General features: G+C 37.7%; 1 protein-coding gene across 1 annotated transcript in view; it reads right to left on the bottom strand.

Annotated features, from left to right (window-relative positions):
* LOC146002937 (uncharacterized) overlaps window positions 1-19408 on the bottom strand; it is a 74122-nt gene extending 54714 nt beyond the window's left edge. Inside the window, exons 1-3 of the mRNA XM_083141094.1 lie at window positions 19345-19408; window positions 18782-19059; window positions 17804-18439 (exon numbers count right to left, since the gene is read on the bottom strand). Coding sequence (XP_082997220.1) covers window positions 17804-18439; window positions 18782-19059; window positions 19345-19408 — 978 coding nt within the window. The remainder of the gene's footprint in view (window positions 1-17803; window positions 18440-18781; window positions 19060-19344) is intronic.
* Window positions 19409-20435: the final 1027 nt, after the last annotated feature.

Below are 20435 nucleotides of genomic sequence, written 5' to 3' on the forward strand. Positions count from 1 at the left end.
CAACGCTTTATTGTAATTCGTCATTTCTAATTATTGTACGCGATCACTTCAGTCTATTGGGTGGATTGCTGAATTCATTAGATAGAAATCATTGTTGAGGGAATGGATCTTGTTGGGCATGTAATAGAAGACAAAGAAATATTTGCAAGTGGAATTTATGCTACCACATGAAAAGTACCGTAGTCAGCATGTAAACCACGATAAGAATTAAAATCATTCAAATGTAACTGAATTCTTGGTTCTTCATTTTATTTGTCAAAATAATATAAATATATGAAGACGTACATTATGTGTCAGAACGATAAATGAAACACATGTAAGCCTCCATGTGATTATTTTATTGGAATGAACTGTAATTGATTGTAAGCGTGAAAGAAAATTTCCATAAGGAAGAACTGTAAACGTTACTTTTAGTTACTTTTCACTTACCAGTAACTGCAGCTGAGTTACTTTTTAAAAATTAGTGACAGTAACTTAGTTACTTTTTTTGGACCAAGTAACTGAAACTAATTCTACCACTCCTGATTCATTACAAGACTCCCATAATGAATCGAGGCTCATGTGACATCAGAGTGAAATAGACCCACAGCTAGTGTCCCACTATAAGTCTCGAAGGCATTCACGATAAATTTAGAGATTAATAGATTAATATTAACTACCAGAAAGCAGTTAAATTAAATAGATAATTACGTATTTGACGTTACTTTTTATTCATTGAATTTATTTTAAACTTCTCAAGATTTAACACGTGTTATCAGATACAATTTACTGATTCATTGACTAATCCAATATATATATAGCCCCAATCCCACCACTCACTGACATAAATGTTCTCCATGAAGGAAGCCCCGGAGGCGAAAAACGCCCGATTACGACCCCCCATGAAATTGTCCCAAATGACCGAGAAAATTAAAAAATCGCTCAATTAGCCCTTCTTTAAGGGTGAAAATGCCCTTTTTCACGTCCCTAGCAACCGTTTCCAAGGCTTTTCTTTTTTGCTCACATTGTTTCCTTCAATTCTTAATTGTGTAGCTACATTATATTTGTCACAGACCACACACAGATGAATCAACACCTGGTTCAAAAAGGTGCCTTAAACAAGGGTGACATCTACATAAGGAGTTTCAGCCCAGAATCAATTACTTACGTATATATTGGTAAACTCAATGCGAAAATGTTATCTACATCGTGGTTCTTTTAACTAAATGTTTAGAGGTATAATAACAAACAATTACTTAGAGTTTTTGCCGTGCTTGTTGTTGTCCATGGAAACGGACGTTGCTAGGGAACTTAAAGAACGTTTATTTTCACCCCCAAAACTACTGTAAGGAAATTATGCTAGACTTTTCGTATTTCAAAACATGAGCGTCAGAATGTATTACGGAGGAGAGGTAGGAATTTGATGGGAACGACGGAAAACAATTATTTTTCTATTACGTATACAAATGTGAAAATGTCAAAAGACGTAAATATTGTTTTCTCAATTTAATGTCGCTCTTGAATTCGTTTATACAAGAAATCTAACTAACTATCTTGAAACGGTTATTACTTACTCAGTTTATTATTAAGAAAATAAACAATAATACTTTGAATATTTGTGCCTTATTAGAGCCCATACACACATAAAGTTACTTTCTAAACTTTTCAAATTAGTGAACTTATACACTTGTTCCCCTTCATCCAATACAACATGCAGACATTTTACCTCATCTATAATATGATTACGCCCACAAAGTGGCCGAAGGTCACCCATGCGAGCGTACAAGACGTGGCCTTGGCCACGTCGAAAGTACGCGAGTCCAATATATATAAAGCCCCAATCCCACCACTCACTGACATAAATGTTCTCCATGAAGGAAGCCCCGGAGGCGAAAAATGCCCGATTACGACCCCCCATGAAATTGTCCCAAAAGGCCGAGAAAATTTAAAAATCGCTCAATCGGCCCTTCCTTAAGGGTGAAAATGCCCTTTTTTCACGTCCTTAGCAACCGTTGCCACGAATGTTTTTGCAGCACACATTGTTTCCTTCAATTCTTAATTGTCTAGCTACATTATATTTCTCAAAGATCATTAGCACACAGATGAATGAACTCGTGGTTTTGAAAAGGTGCCTGAAACAAGGGTGACATCTACATAATAAGGAGTTTCAGCCCAGATACAATTACGTATATATTGTTATACTCAATGCGTAAATATCTGCATCGTGCATGTTTCAACTAATGTTTAGGGGGTATAATGACATGCAATTCCTTAGAGCTTACCGTGCTTGTTGTTCACCATGGAAACGGACGTTGCTAGGGAACTTAAAGAAAGTTTATTTTCACCCCGAATGCTACTGTAAGGGAATTATGCGAGAGTTTTCGATTGATTGATTGATTGATTTTGTGTTTTAAGTCCACTTTGTGCACAGTATTAGAGTTTTCGAATTTTAAAATGTGAGCATCAGAATTCATTGCAGAGAAAAGTTAGAAATTTGCGAAGAATGAAGGAAAACATTTCTTTATTTCAATTATGTTTAAAAATGTAAAACTGACTACAGAAGTAAAATGTTACTTTTCCAATTTAGTGTCCTATTGAATTCGTTTACATAAAACATCTAACTAACTATCTTGAAACTGTTATTACTTACCCAGCTTATTATTAAGAAAAAAAACAATAATATTTTGATTATTTGTACATATTACAGCGCAAACACACATAAATTTCCGTTCAAAAATTTCCAAATAAGAGAACCACGTCGGCGAGCGCACGAGACGTGTCCAAAGGCCACGTCGAAAGTGCGCGAGTCCAATATATATATAGCCCCAATCCCACCACTCACTGACATAAATGTTCTCCATGAAGGAAGCCCCGGAGGCGAAAAACGCCCGATTACGACCCCCCATGAAATTGTCCCAAATGACCGAGAAAATTAAAAAATCGCTCAATTAGCCCTTCTTTAAGGGTGAAAATGCCCTTTTTCACGTCCCTAGCAACCGTTTCCAAGGCTTTTCTTTTTTGCTCACATTGTTTCCTTCAATTCTTAATTGTGTAGCTACATTATATTTGTCACAGACCACACACAGATGAATCAACACCTGGTTCAAAAAGGTGCCTTAAACAAGGGTGACATCTACATAAGGAGTTTCAGCCCAGAATCAATTACTTACGTATATATTGGTAAACTCAATGCGAAAATGTTATCTACATCGTGGTTCTTTTAACTAAATGTTTAGAGGTATAATAACAAACAATTACTTAGAGTTTTTGCCGTGCTTGTTGTTGTCCATGGAAACGGACGTTGCTAGGGAACTTAAAGAACGTTTATTTTCACCCCCAAAACTACTGTAAGGAAATTATGCTAGACTTTTCGTATTTCAAAACATGAGCGTCAGAATGTATTACGGAGGAGAGGTAGGAATTTGATGGGAACGACGGAAAACAATTATTTTTCTATTACGTTTACAAATGTGAAAATGTCAAAAGACGTAAATATTGTTTTCTCAATTTAATGTCGCTCTTGAATTCGTTTATACAAGAAATCTAACTAACTATCTTGAAACGGTTATTACTTACTCAGTTTATTATTAAGAAAATAAACAATAATACTTTGAATATTTGTGCCTTATTAGAGCCCATACACACATAAAGTTACTTTCTAAACTTTTCAAATTAGTGAACTTATACACTTGTTCCCCTTCATCCAATACAACATGCAGACATTTTACCTCATCTATAATATGATTACGCCCACAAAGTGGCCGAAGGTCACCCATGCGAGCGTACAAGACGTGGCCTTGGCCACGTCGAAAGTACGCGAGTCCAATATATATAAAGCCCCAATCCCACCACTGACTCACTGACTCACTGACATAAATGTTCTCCATGAAGGAAGCCCCGGAGGCGAAAAATGCCCGATTACGACCCCCCATGAAATTGTCCCAAAAGGCCGAGAAAATTAAAAAATCGCTCAATCGGCCCTTCCTTAACGGTGAAAATGCCCTTTTCTCACGTCCTTAGCAACCGTTGCCACGGACATTTTTTTGCAGCACACATTGTTTCCTTCAATTCTTAATTGTCGAGATACATTATATTTCTCACAGATCAATAGCACACAGATGAATGAACTCATGGTTTTCAAAAGGTGCCTGAAACAAGGGTGACATCTACATAATAAGAAGTTTCAGCCCAGATACAATTACGTATATATATTGGTAAACTCAATGCGTAAATATCTACATCGTGCTTGTTTTAACTAAATGTTTAGAGAGTATAATGACATGCAATTCCTTAGAGCTTGCCGTGCCTGTTGTTGTCCATGGAAACGGACGTTGCTAGGGAACTTAAAGAATGTTTATTTTCACCCCGAAAACTACTGTAAGGGAATTATGCTAGACTCTTCGAATTTCAAAATGCGAGCATCAGAATTTATTACAGAGGCAAGGTAGGCAAAAGAGGGGAATGACGGAAAAAAGTTATTATCCAATTACGTTCAAAAATGTGAAAATGACAAAAGAAGTAAATATAACATTTTCAATTTAGTGTCGCAATTTAATTCGTAAATGCAAAACATCCAACTAATTATCTTGAAACGGTTATTACTTACTCAGTTCATTATGAAGAAAGTAGACAATAATAGTTTGAATATTTGTACCTTATTGGAGCCCATACACACATAAAGTTACTTTCCAAACGTTTCAAAGTTATACATATGTTCCCCATCATCCAATACAACATGCAGACATTTTCAAAGTCATTAAGATCATTGAGGAACCCCATCTATAACGTGATTGCATTCACAACGTGGCCGAAGGTCAAGCATGCGAGCGTACAAGACGTGGCCAAAGGCCACGTCGAAAGTACGCGAGTCCAATATATATATAGCCCCAATCCCACCACTCACTGACATAAATGTTCTCCATGAAGGAAGCCCCGGAGGCGAAAAATGTCCGATTACGACCCTCCATGAAATCGTCCCAAAAGGCCGAGAAAATTAAAAAATCGCTCAATTGGCCCTTCCTTAAGGGTGAAAATGCCCTTTTCTCACGTCCTTAGCAACCGTTGCCACGGACATTTTTTTGCAGCACACATTGTTTCCTTCAATTCTTAATTGTCGAGATACATTATATTTCTCACAGATCAATAGCACACAGATGAATGAACTCCTGGCTTTGAAAAGGTGCCTGAAACAAGGGTGACATCTACATAATAAGGAGTTTCAGCCCAGATACAATTACGTTATACTCAATGCGTAAATATCTACATCGTGCTTGTTTTAACTAAATGTTTAGGGGGTATAATGACATGCAATTCCTTAGAGCTTGCCGTGCCTGTTGTTGTCCATGGAAACGGACGTTGCTAGGGAACTTAAAGAATGTTTATTTTCACCCCGAAAACTACTGTAAGGGAATTATGCTAAACTCTTCGAATTTCAAAATGCGAGCATCAGAATTTATTGCAGAGGCAAGGTAGGCATTTTAGGGGAATGACGGAAAACAGTTATTATCCAATTACGTTCAAAAATGTGAAAATGACAAAAGAAGTAAATATAACATTTTCAATTTAGTGTCGCAATTTAATTCGTAAATGCAAAACTTCAAACGGTTATTACTTACTCAGTTCATTATTAAGAAAATATACAATAATAGTTTGAATATTTGTACCTTATTAGAGCCCATACACACATAAAGTTACTTTCTAAACTTTTCAAAGTTATACATATGTTCCCCATCATCCAATACAACATGCAGACATTTTCAAAGTCATTAAGATCATTGAAGAACCCCATCTATAACGTGATTGCGCCCACAACGTGGCCGAAGATCACCAATGCGAGCGTACAAGACGTGGCCAAAGGCCACGTCGAAAGTACGCGAGTTATGATTATAACACTTGAAATTGATGACATACGATTATACCTTGAATATAATTTCACAAGTGTAACAATTATCACAAGACTGTCGTGTATGAATGCAGAGGTTAAATTATGCACACACGTAGGTACTTCGTAATACAATGATTATCGGGAGGATTTGTAAAAACAACGATTTAGTACTAATCTTACAAAACTCTTTCTAAGATGGCTGAACATACAATCTCGTAATCCATAACTTTACAAACAATTGAATGTTGACTCTGATATAATGCACACTTAACACAGACGGACTGTATAAATCTAGTACTGTGTGTAGCTCTGGGACTCACCCAGCCTCAAATCAATGGGTACCTGGGGGCAACCGTTGGTTGTAAAGGCGGCCGGAGCGTGGTGCTGATCACATCATCTCTAACGTGGCCGAGATCGAGAATGTGGGGTGCCCTACCTCCACAACCCCAAAATGTGCCTTCATGAGAAACTTTACCTTACCTTAGTGTGTGTGTTAAATGTATTGTGTAATCTGTGCGTAAGTAACAAGAAATTTGACACTTTGTTTAAATAAAGAACACCCTTATGGAAATATCTTCTGTGTACTTTCGATGTGGAGGTGTATCCTATGAGCTACCCAGAACTCAAGTGGATAAGAGCACCAGGTTGCTTGTGAAAGCTCAAGTATCCTCTTCTCTACACCAATCAGAGTGTAACACGACTGACGTCAATTTGTATTTATTTTATTAACCAGTAAAATTCTCAACCAACTAACAGAATAAAATAAGACCACTTTACAATCCTGGAGTGGTCTAACTTAGTTCCTTATAAAAAGTAAGTTTGCAAACACTGTTATTCACAATGACACACAGACAAGGCCGGATTAAGGTGGGTGCTATTGATACTGCAGCATTAGGCCCATTCCTGAAATAGGCCCAAATGAAAACAGATGAGAATTTTCCGAAATCTAAACAGTTTTCTTTTCCTATAACCTGAAAATAAATCTTAGAATGAAATTTGGAGCCCAGACACAGCGTTACTTATTATACAGCCACAATTATTCTTTGCGCTGTGACGTAACTATAACGTCATTGTGTTTATTGTTCACCGAAGATTTCAAGCATTAGGCCCAATTTCGTCTTCATCCGGCCCTGGACACAGACACACACACACATGGCAAAACCACGACTGTGCATTTTTTACTTTTCACTGAAGTGCAGTTTGTTACTATTTTTATTGACACATTACTATGCTAACTTATATCACCTAATAAACAGTTGCAAGTAGGTAAACATTTTACAGATGATAATATATATACAAATATAAACAATGGTTTTGCCAAGGTTTTTGAAAGTTAAAATGCTTTAATCTCAAGCCCAGAGTTAGCACATTCGGGTCAGTCCGTACCAAATGGTCCACCAGTGCTTACTTCCCTACTTTAAAGAATTCTGAACCTACAGAATGTAAAAGGTAACTTGAAATGTAGTGAAAACAAGGTTTCTATCGTTTTTCTTAGCTGAGTTATCATAATTATCACAACTGTCTACAAATACTAAAAAATCCTAATGTCATTAAACAAAAATGGCCGCCAATTGCCATTTTCAAACGAATTCTTAGAAGAAATAATGACTTTTTATATAGTGGTTGCCAAAAAAAATCGAAAAATGGTCAAGTAACGATTTTTTTTTTTTTTGGACCATTTGGTAGAGATTTACCCATTGTGCTTTTGGTATTGCTCCGAAAATATATGACTTTTTCTGAACAGTTTGTTAGTTTCTTATCTCTTAGACCAGTAGTGGTTATCACATCGCTCTACGGCGCCAGGACTTCCGGGTTCGAATCCCGGCCTGTGCATCGATGTTTGTGAATGTACTTTCATCAGTTTCATTATATCATCATTCATCCCCATCTTTGCAAATTAGCCAAAAGTGGCACAAAAGGCGAACTAAAATATAGCAAATCAATCAGTCTTAGCTCTTTGGAAGATTTTGTTCAGAGCATGTAGGAACAAATTGATGGACAGAACCTCAACCACATTTACTTTTACAGCAAGGATGATTAATGCATTGAAGTAAATAAGCTCCTTTTCCGCGGGAGAAATATTTTGTGGACGTAAAGAGAAATTTTCATTCTGCACGAGATGACTTCAAGCGACATTCCAGACGGAAGACTTTCTCCAGGAAATGGTCTCTTGCTTTTTATGGAGTGGAAATAATTTGAGTCGCTGGCTTAGGTAACTTCCACATCCCCACGGGAAGCAAGGGGAACACAATATCTTATTTCCAGCTTGTTTAATATATAAGCCTCTTGCATTTGGAGAAATTCTCCCTTTCTTTCCTGAGCGTAAACTTCGTTGTAGCTCATCGCTGTGAGTTAATCAAAGGACAGAAAAGTGTCTGCTTGATGAAGTCCTCTTCACGTCTACAGTCAGCTCCCGTCATTTGAAATTGCGTCTTGTTAATGGTTACTAGCTTCTGAGTAGCTTCCTTCACTTCTGCTTTTACTTAATTGCTCTCTTTTGTTCCCATAATTCTGTCCCTACCGTTACGCTTTTCCCTAAGGTTCCTTTGAACGGAGTGCATTTTTCGGTCATCAGCAGACACCGGATTTTTATGTATTATCAAAAGCTTATGTAACTAACAATTGTAACCGGATACAGGCACAAACACATGTGATATTAAATCAAACTTTACCAGATTTGTTTCACCTCGGAACAGCGAGTAGGAGGTAAATGGCGAAAAGTACAACTCACACGTGGACAGGCAAAATACTAGTCAAGTCACAAGAAACAACAGTTAGTTTTATAGAACAATGATGGATTAATGTACTATACACATATACAAACAACAGCCAACTTACACCGAAGATCGCACACTAGAAATAACTATTTATGAACAAGTCCGCGACACTAAACATTTCACGCAACCGTCTCCGATCCGTCCTCCATTGGCAATCTCGAGTGTTGCCAGATCCTACTCCAAGTTATTTTCTCTCTTTACATCTACGATATTACTAAGACAGAAAGTAGGATAACCTATCTGGTTATACAATATGTAATAGTATTAATAACAATAGAACATTCAAGCCATTTCAAGAAACTGCTAGATATTTATTTTATTTGAACATATCCAATATAATTTTAAGGACACGAATTGTTCAAATTAAAATTTGTATGATATTTACAAACTCAAGGAAGCACAGCAACATGTACACATTTAAGAAACAAATTTTTTCAACTATTAATTACTTTTCACATCGCAAATTATTGTAATATTTAAATATGCAAGAGAGCTCTTTGTAACTTTCGAAACAAATTGTAAAAAGAAGCATCTACAGAAAGAACAATCGAATGAAACTACATAGTATAGATACTTTACTACAAGTGAACATATTGTGTAACTCGCTACGAACAGGAGAGTAGCTTTCTTGTCCACCGTTGCCAAGATTCTAGGTACTTTGCCTAAACCTAAAAGCGAAACGAAAATATGTAACGAGAAAGGGGAGAGGGGGAGAAACTCCAGCATCTTTTGATGAATATCCATTCCCGTTTTTTTTTATCCTTAGCTTGTCTGTTGACTTGGCAGTCAATTTTATGTGACCGTAAGCACTAAGCATCTCATTGATTAGAAACTATTACATCACATTAGCTACAAATTTTCTTCACCATGTTTCAGATATCGAAAATATAGGAAAAAGATTCAAGATAGGAAAAAATACGGAAATATGTTGTTTTATGTAAATTAAATTAGCAAATATGTAAAATATTTAATATCCTGGCAAATATGTAAAAATATGTAACATAAAACTTATGCAAAATCATGTCGGTTATATAATTCGTTGACATTTTCCTGTTACGTATCTAGAAAGGAATAGAATATGTAATTACATACAAATTCGAGCACTATAGTCATCAGTGGTATTAACCCTATAGTTGGCGTAGTGTCAGTTCTTGGTTATGGATCAGGTGGTATCAATCTCAGTTTCACGTAGAACACTCCAGTAACTACAGTCTTGCAGGGCAAACGAGGCTCTGGCGTCTGGATTTATGGTCAGTAAAATCCTCTGTAGGCCTGTGTGCTGCCAGATATTTTGCTATATAGAGTGGTTCTCTACAGCCTCAGCGTTTAACTATACTATATCCTGTGAAAATCTGGAGCCAACGAACGAAAACATGTCTCTGCGCAAGTAGTGACTCCAGACGGTTCCACCAATGAATGAGTGAGAGGGATTCCGTGGAGGGTGAGAAGGGAAATGCAACTACCAGCCTTTTGCAGCGCCGTACACTGCTTCGTTCCACCTACTCGTTTTCTCCCTTTCTCTACTGTACGTGGCCTTGCTCCAGACAATCCCAAAAATAAAGTATTTGTAAAGAGATTTGTCCTCAGATATATCTATTGGCTTCAGTGTGGTGGGCAATATGTAAAGAACATGATTTTGAACTGAACATGAAGAGAATATTATTGATTATAAGAAAATATATATACAGCGTTATTAAAAAATAATGGTACAAAAGTAAGGTTGATTTATTTTTAAGGGAAAAGAGATACAAAAGCAATTCTGGTGGGAGAGAATAAAGGAAGGTTGTCAATTTATAGCCTGTGGTTGTAGTTGACGTAAAATCCGCTAGAGGCGCTACTTGTTCTTGATAGCTAAAATGGGAACAACGAAGGTAGAGCAAGCATATTGCGTAATGGAATTTTCACGAACAGACGCAGTTATTACAGTTCAGAGACACTTTCGTGCGAAATTCAAGAAACGACCACCACATAGACACTGAATTACACGCTGGGTGCAGAAGTTTGAATCAACTGGATGTCTGTGCAGTAGAAGCATTCCCGGTCGACCAGAAGCTGATAACTAGGGCTCGGAAATTGAAGACCTATAAATTGCCAAAAAAAAGACCTATAAAAAGACCTAAAAATATAAAAAAAGGACCTAAAAACGAAAAAAGGACGTATAAATGTGATCCAAATTAATTAATAACTTCAGTTTTAACCTCCCACCCCCTTCCTCTGCGCGGCACCATGAGATCTTTGCAGGCGCGTGCTGTCTGGTCGTATACACCGTGCTGAAAGCTTCAAAACAAGAGAAAGTTGCCACTTACAGCGCAACCTCCAGACAAGTTACGGTTAAAGCATCTTGTACCGTACCTGCTTCAGTCCTCCAAAATGATTTTCTCGTTTCAGGGATGGTTCAAATATATTTCTTTCTTTCTTTTTTTATTTCTTTACTACAGAAAGGATGTTTTAGAGGTGATAAACTGATGATGATTCGAATTGCAGTAAAAACATTGTCGAGAGAAGGTGATGTTGTAAAAAAAAAAGCCGTTAAGACGTAAAAAAGGCTAAAAAAGGACCAATAAGCCAAAAAACGCCGAAAAAGTCAAAAAAGGACAAAATAAACCCACTCTTTTTCTGGCCTACAATGACCCAAAATGAACATATATTATGTTGGGCCTCGTCTTCGGACACTTGGAAAAAACAAGATTTTTCCTCAACTTCCAAGCCCTACTGATAACCGAGGATATGTTGGAACGTGTCTGGCAAGAAATGGATTATCGTTTTGACATCTGTCGTGTTACCCAGGGTGCTCATATCCAACATTTGTAATTGCCCAGGTAAATTTACAACCTTCGTTTCTTCTTTCCCACCAGAATTGCTTTTGTATCTCTTTTCACTTAAAAATAAATTAATTTTACTTTTGAATAACCCTGTATAATAATCCGGCATAGCTCATACAACACAAACATAAGTAATCCTTATGTAACATATGGCCATAAGTAAATGTTTGTAGCGATCCCTTACTTTTGTCAATTATGCGGTGCACTGTACCTAGAATCGCTTCTTCACTCATGCACTGTTCTTCCTTTGGATTGAGGGGGTGGTTGTCGTCCGTTGTTGGACGGGTTCTGTAAAGGGGGCTCTGGTTACGGCTCCAGGTCCCGGATTCCTTTAACTTCCCCTAGGCTGGCTCATGTTCCGGCGACATGGTGTGATTTGTTATAATTATTGTTCAGTAATCACACGGAAGTAGTTCAATTTACCAAAGACCAAAACACAGTTCCTCTCTCTGCACGGTGCTGTCATCTGTCCACCAATCGCACTTCGCCTACTTGTCCCCTCCAAAGCACCGGTCTGCATCCCTGTACGCACATACACAGAGTTTTTCCAGACCTTCTCGCATACACCCTCACTGTTGTCACCTCTATCTCCTTGTGTCCTGTCCTTCTCCCAAAGACTCTAAAACTTCCCCCGTGTCCTTGCAATTTTGCTGGCTTTTTGTAGCCTTGTCCAGTGGCTCTAACACACACACACACACACACACACTAATACACACAAAAAAGGAAGAGAAACAACAAAAGAACACCCTAGCCAATGTCACGTGCCCCAAGGCTTGGTTCTCCTCCTCGCCATGCCAAGCAAGGGACTGGGTGCGACTTTGAAGAACAAGGAAATCCTAAAACTTCTAAATGATAAAATAAAACGAAAAGCAAAAATTATAAAAATAATAAAAAAAAAAATTTAGAGTGGCACTACATCAGTTACGGTAAGGGGCTGTACACCGTACACTTTGACTGGTGCAAATAATATCAGCACTGACGCACCCGCAATTTTATATTAATCAATCAATCAACAAGATGTCAATTAAATAAACGAGGGATTCTCCACAGCAGCACTCTTCTTAAACTTTTCTGCCTCCCCAATGGCGCAGGGTAGCGTCGTCGCCTTGTAATCAAGGGGTCCAGGGTTCGATACCCGGTGGAAGCACATAGTGGTTCGGATCCCACTTTAAATTGTAGGTCCAGTCCCGATTAGACTTACTGTACATAAAGTGGACATAAAACACCAAATCAATCAATCAATCTTAATCTCTCGCTTAATCGATTGAGTGATTTCGTTTATTTTGCTTGGATTCCTACCACTCTTGGCTAATGGCCAAGGTAATGATAATATGAGTAGGTGCTGAGTGCTGGGACAGTCACAAAGGGCACTCATGTCCAGGCTAGGATTCAAACCGAGAACCCTAGGGTCTTAGCGCGCTGTGCTAACCATTCCGCCATGAAGGTCGGCTAAAAGTTTCATTTAACAACAACTCTTAAATATATTTAGTTCTCGTGTACATGGAATCTTACGATTTAGATTCGTTCCTCACGCGTTAGGAGCATTCCAGCATTTTCTTTCTCACACCTAATAAACGAATTATTTGTTTGCATGTTTGTATCATGCTGTCATAATATTTTACTGGAAACCTTCACAATTGCATGTCTCGTGAAATTCTAGCCTGATTTGATATTTCACATAACCCGCTTCCCATTTAAAAATGTGATTTAAATTCAATATGTAGGCCAACAATATGATGCAAGTCCGCTTGGAACGCAGCAATATGGTTTCCTTTATACCTAATCTGTTTTTGTCCTGGCCAATTCTATTCAGTCTATCCCTTTTACATTATTAGTAACTTTATTAAGAAAATTTATTTATTGTATTATCTTTATATTTATATAACACATTACTTTATTAGTAATCAAGAGGAATCGTATTTTTGTTTATTACTTCTTTCATTTATAGGCGGTGTTGAGGGACTTTTGAATCACCCTGTAGAACCCCGTAGGAAAGCCTTTCTAACGTAGTCCACTTCTGCTTCTTGTCTTTTCCGTTATGCAGGCACCCTGTCTCATGAAGCTGTGAGTATCACTGGCGAATGGAATTTTTCGTTGGGCAACGGCAACTGACTGACTATGATTAAACTCAAGCACAAAACACGTCTCATCAGAGCCGTGACCCGCCATCTTGTAAAACCTGCCCCCTATCAGACAAATGCGTAAGTACACTCAGCTCACGTAGTATTCCGGTAGTTTGTTTCTTTATACAACATATTGGCAGAAGATACAATTCAACCTACAATTGTATCAATATACGCTGTATAAAACCAGGGAGTTGTAACGTACCCAATTTGCGTTACACGGTACGTTCCATTTTGTAGGAGGAAGAGTATGGTTCAGCTGCTGGTACCCATGTAACGTAACGAAATGCAATATGTTATAGACTGACGTTACAGAGAACGTAACAAAATGTATTATGGTAGATATTAACGTTATAAAGGAACGGAACGAAATGAGCACATTGGAACATAACGTAACATGCAATATGGTATATACTACCGTTACAAGGAGCGTAGTAACGAAATGCAATATGGCATATACTAGCGTTACAAAAAACGTAACGAAATGCAACATGGTAGTAAATAACGGTACATAGGAACGTAATTGAATGCAATCCTCCGTAACGGAATGAAGTGAAAGGCAATATGGTTAATTAACGTTACATAGGAATGTAACAAAATGTAAACCACTGTAGCGGAACGGAACAAAATGCAGTTGGGTACATACCATCTGCATAAAGAACGTAAATAAATTCAGTATGGTAGATGTTAACGTTACAAGGAAAGAACAATTCACAAATGTTAGCTAGTAACGTTATAGGCGCGTGACGAATATAATCTATTTAACATCAAGGCAGAAAAAGGAATAGCCCAAATCTCTTACCTTTCTTTTGAACATTGCGAAAAATAACTCAGTATATCGTATGGGATTAATGTGAAATAGCCGTTAAAAATATGGTTGTTTGTAAAAAAATGAATTTCAACCAGGGTTGTTAAAGGTTCAGGAATTTTAAATCATTTCAATTCCGGTTCAGCAGGGAATATTAGCAAGCATAAATGGATCTGGACTGTAAAGAGCCTTTTTTTGTTTAAAGTATTTCAATTCGTTCCAGGAACCTTTTCTCCGGATCAATTGAAATACGGCACAGGGACCTTCTTTCCGGATCAATTTAAAGACTGTCTAAGTTCCACATTGAAATGAAAGAATACGCAACTTGGACCGAATTTAAACTGTGCGATAAAAAAGATCCCGGTTTTGTTACGGAACCCAATAGAACCCATTAGAATTTATGGGTTCGTGGACGTTTAACAACCCAGATTTGATATTAAATTACATTGTTGGCTCGAAATTGAATAAAGCTTCCAACTAGTGTAGAAATGAGTAGCAATAGGCGTGCGAATGGGGTGCAAGGGGGGGAATGCCCCCCCTAAGCATGGACATCTGTCGATATTTTAGAAGCAGGGAAATATGCCATGGGGCATATTAACCCGATAATATTGTTGCCCCCTCAAGAAACACCACTTGTATTCGAAATTATCTCATTCCTGCATCCCCATTATAATACGTAATTAATGTAAATTACTTTGACAAATCAAATTATACGTGTGAAATATATACTTTTAGCTGACATTCGTTTTCTAAAGGGGAGAGGTGGCCATCCTCGCCCCCCTTGCAGATTTCCATGCCCCTTTATTATTATACTTTAATCCAGAAATTTAGGGTAGAGGAATCATATCGCCGGTTATTAAACGATATTGTGCTCTTGAAGAAAATGAAGTATTTTGAAGCCGATGAAAGTTCACAAAGCAACAACGGTCCGCCGTTGCAGTGGCACAACCACAGGGGGCAGGGGAGATTGGCCCTCAAACTTGTACAGAAATGAATTCTAGGAGGTAAGGAAGGCAAACATTGGACTATAGAAAGAAAGGTTGCAGAATCTAAGAGTAGCAAGACAAAAGGATACTCAAGATGGATTTAGTTTTCACGTCTTTCGTGCACTATTTCTTCCAGACGGCCAAGAGCACCTGCAAGGGGGCACAGAGGGGCAATTGCCCCCTCTCGATTTCTATCTTTATACAAATTTAAATAAAGTTATATAAACTTGGATAGTTGCTGCTGCTTACGGTGTAAGTTTTGCTCGTGTAAGGTAATAAATAGATTTATTATTATTTTTTGAAGCCGCACCGTTCATTTATAAACACACTGTATATGAGTCATTGTGAATTCGAGTTAATTTAAACATTTTGCGTTGTTGCGAGATTATCTATTAGGATAAAATTTGGACATAAATAATCTAAGTAGAGAAAATGCAACTTGTATATCAAAATTGCCTTGTCCATCTGATCTCCGAAAGTAGTGTTTAGCACGTCACATTTCAAGTATGTGATTGATTGATTTGGTGTTTTGAGTTCACTTTATGCACAGTAAGGCTAATCGGGACTGGACCTACAGTTTGAAGTGGAATCCGAACCACTTGTGCCTCCACCGGGTATCGAACCCGGGACCCCTTGATTACTAGGCGACGACGCAACCACTGCGCCATCGGGGAGGCCATTTCAAGTATAGTCCATGATTGTATCTAGTATATGAACGAGATGTGTCCCTCTTCTCAAACAATACGTGGCTTGTCCCCACCGAACGAAGTGTGTCACTTATAAATTAAGTTTCCGAAAGCAGGCATTATGCATGAACAGAACAAAAAATACTCCTGAGAAATTACAAAAATTATAAGCCAGTTCGTGGCCGGGAGTTATTGACGGTCTTCCGCTTTAGGTTCCGGGTTCGAGTCCTGGTCTGTAAATATCTTTTTTAGGTGTCTCTTCATCAATTTAATCTATTTATCATCCATCTTCATAGTTTCGATTAATTATAAAAGTGACATAAAAGCAAAGCAAAATAAGAACGAATAAAAATAATTGCAAAATGACTACAATGTCAGAACTACATTTGAAAAATAAAATGTGAGCAAACAGGTATATGGGTAGAATTGTGTAGACAGACAGCATGCTCCCGAAAGTTGCCAATCCACGTGTAGCATGACCTTCGATACTGGGGTTGCGCTTTTCCAGGAAAGTTTTCTCGACCCTGCTCAAGCGTCTTATCAAGAATGCCTCGGTGTTCTCAGCATTGCCAACTTATTTTCCGTAGGAAAAATCTTTTTCCTCCTATTTAATCTGCGGTTGGCTGTACCATATTAAATAAGATACAACAACTGAATTACGGCGAAGTAGGTTAGAAACCCTGCGTGCTCAAGAGCAGCTTCGATAAGGCACCTGAATTGTTTCGAGCTGAACCAGGAAATGGGCGTACTTTATTCCCCAAGGCCATTCCGTAAAACCAATGCCACAAGAAGTTTTCTGTGTGGATTTGAGAGCATGAAATTGTAAGTTGATGATAGTACTACAAGACGTCAAGTGGATTTTTTTTCTGTTTCGTTATTTTATATAGCTTTACAGCGTATATAGTTTGAATAACTAATCAATCATTTGATGAGCAGACAAACACGAAGAAGCCGATCCCGTGGCAAATTAGTTAGCGAAGTCTAATGTCGGATTAAGAATGGTGTCCGGTAAAAATGGCAAAGGAAAAAATGGCAACGGAAAAAATGGCCAAGTAAAAATGGCAAAGGGAAAAAATGGCAAAAGGAAAAAATGGCAACGGAAAAAATGGAAAACGGAAAAAATGGCAAAAGTGAGAATGGCGAAAGTAAAAATGCAATACCTGATACGTGTGAAATTAATTTATGATAATTTATACACTATATTACCGAATAAGGTTACCAATCCTAATAAAATGTTCGTGGTACAGTTCGAAATCAATCTTACATGATTGCATGAACATAACAAAGTATCAGAATACGACTACTACAGACTTATTCTTCTTCCTTTTTAGAATGCGAACGACTGCATGTACCCACAAAGGCAAAAGTCATAGGCACGTATTCTGAAACTTTCACTTGGTTTACAGCAACAATTCTTATTTATTGTACATATCCAGTGGCTGCGTTTGGATTCCAAAACTAGGGAAATATAAATAATTGTTATAAGCAAATCATATGTAATTCGGAAGGAAGAAAAACATTGATGCAGTATGTAACAAAAATAGTATATATTCACCATAGGTTTCGTCAGTTTACAATTATTTAACTAACAATATGTATCACCATTGATTTCGTCACTTTACATGCATTGCAACTTTAGGTTATGTGAAACTCCTCGTAAGAAATCCTCCAATGTTCTTTTGTTAGCACTGCAATCAAAGCACAAATTTCGCAGTCTGTGTTGCATGTCGGTATATACTCTCCTGGTTTTCTTCTTTGGCAGTTGTCCTCTCTCAGCCTGCAGAATAACCGCCTTCACTGCTGCATTTTCTTGTTGGATGCACCTGATTAACTTCCACACTGTAGGATGCTTGTAGCCCACCAAATGCGAAAACTTATTGTTCCATCCCTCGCAGATGTTATTTGTACGAGGGTTGTTTGTTAGCGTGGCCTCGTGAGTGTTCCAAGTTCGAGGAGGGAAGCGTGGAGGGACGCTTCTGAGCCTCAACGAGTTGTCAACATGTGTTCCAACTCTTCTGAAACTTCCCGATACATAAGTCGCGTCAAAGTAGTCTACCAGTTCTTCGGCCTCAGAAGGAGCAATTTCTTTAAGGTACTTCAAGCCGGAGATCACATCTGGACATGGCAAAAAAGCCAGAGAATCAATTTGACAACAAAATAAAGAAAACTGCTCGTTCTCTTTATACATGGTCGAGAGCCCAAGTTCTTGTATTTTTCTCCAAGTACTCTGTCGCAAATGAAAGAAACACCCATTTATGGCAACACTATGTCCAAACTTGTTGTGCACTGCATTGTGAACTGCAATTTCGAAATCACAGACAACGCTCACTGGGGAGAGATGGCAACCGAAGCTCTGACACTTGCTCAGTAAAGCCTGCAAAGAGAAAATAGTTGTCCTGTAAATTCCCTTTCAATATTGTATTTCCTATTAAATTAATAAAATCAAGAAAAAACATTTGCGATTTTTTTTAAAAAGAAACATAACAGAGATTTTATGTTTTAATCAAGAACATATTTTAAACAAAAAGAGCAAATTAATAAACTTTTTGAACATAATTCCAAGAAGACATATTTTCGATAGAAAAATGATTAATAAGGAATCTGTTAATCATCTAAGAAAGGACTGTGTTCCTAGTCATAAAGTAAACTCTTGACTAACTTCTGAAAATACCTATTTATGTTGACCTGACTACATTAAAATGGAATGAATGTTTACCTCAAATAGCTCCTCGTAAGTTGCCTGTGTTTTATTTTGCAGTAGTGCGTAGACAACAGAAACAGAACTCTCTCCCAATGGAACCAGTATAACATACAGTTGCCTGAACAGTCCTGGTGCAACGGCGAAATTTCCATCCATGAACCAAGTGTCGGATTTTGAAAGAAGCTCCAGACATTCCCTCGTACCAAATATTAGGATCCGACTTTCAGAGTCAGCACCATTATCGTAGATAAGATATTGTTCATTGCTTCCTCCGCTCGTCAATTTCCACTCCTCTGAAAGAACAGAAGAAAATACGTTAAATCTCTGACTTTATATTCTAACAGACAAACAATGCATAAAGAAATATAATCAGAAAATAGGCAAGCTTGAAGTTTATTGAAAATGTCCAAAATCAAGTAGATACGCTGCAGATATGAAATTCCTACATAAGGTCATAAATGGAAACGTAAGATGCAACATACCACTCCACGAACTGTCCCTTAGAGTGCCTAGACATAAAACACGGAGCAAGGAAACTTGGAAATTACAATAAATAAATAAATGAAATGTTCTCTTACCGTCCAAAATCAAATCTTCTAGTGTTCTTGGATCACTTGGATTGCACGGACGTTGATTTCTCATAGTACGTTTACAGGTATCTTCCCGAGGTAGTCGTGCACGAACTCAATCTTCTTGCCCTTGAAGAATATCTGCATATATTTGCGATGGTACGCCGGCCGTGAGTTTGGCTCGATTCTTCATATCATTACGACACTTCGCTATCTTTACAGCATCGTAATCAGGTGGATGCGTTTGGTCATAGGAACACACAGGACTTTGTTTACATGAATTTGTTTTTAAAATTCCTCGACACTTGAATTTGTTCCTGTCAGCACACCTCCACCTTATAACATTCTTCAGATCAGACTGTTTTGTATACGCGTATCCTAGGAAGAAGAGCTTCTCACCACCTTTCTGCGATCTAACAATATCCATTTCGAAGAAGTAAACAAGTTCGTCTCCCTGAGCGGAACGAGTGACACAAATTAGTACTGGGGGTAGATAAGGGTTGGGGTGAAGTCATACTTGTATTAAACACGTGTGATTGGTCAGCAGGTGCGCGCAAGATGCAAACTTGTTTTCAGTCAAAATTAAAACACCTGCTATGCTACCCTCCAAGTTTCATTTCACATGCTTGAAATTATTCACAAAGGTCACCTTTCATTAACATGTGATTTTATAGTAATTTTATAGGAGCCGCAAGTTCTACCACATTAAAGAATGAAGAATTTAAACGGCATAATAATAATTTTTGGAACATCAAATAAAATTTATCTCTTCAAAGACAGTGTTCAGACATAAAAATTATATTATATTTAATTACAAATTATGCAACGCTAGACATAATTTCTCAATTTTCACATAAAATCAGAATATATTGCATTTCCCATTTCTATTCTTGCCATTTCTACCGTTGCCATTTTTTCCATTGCCATTTTTTCCTTTTGCCATTTTTTCCCTTTGCCATTTTTTCCGCTTGCCATTTTCACTTTGCCATTTTTTCCGTTGCCATTTTTTCCTTTGCCATTTTTACCTAAATTCGAAAATATGGATGGGTCATTTTGTCTTTATACCACTTCCATCACCTATCACATCCTTTATCATCGCG

Source organism: Lepisma saccharinum, chromosome 19, assembly GCF_977018435.1.
Source record: "Lepisma saccharinum chromosome 19, izLepSacc3.1, whole genome shotgun sequence".
NCBI lineage: Eukaryota > Metazoa > Arthropoda > Insecta > Zygentoma > Lepismatidae > Lepisma > Lepisma saccharinum.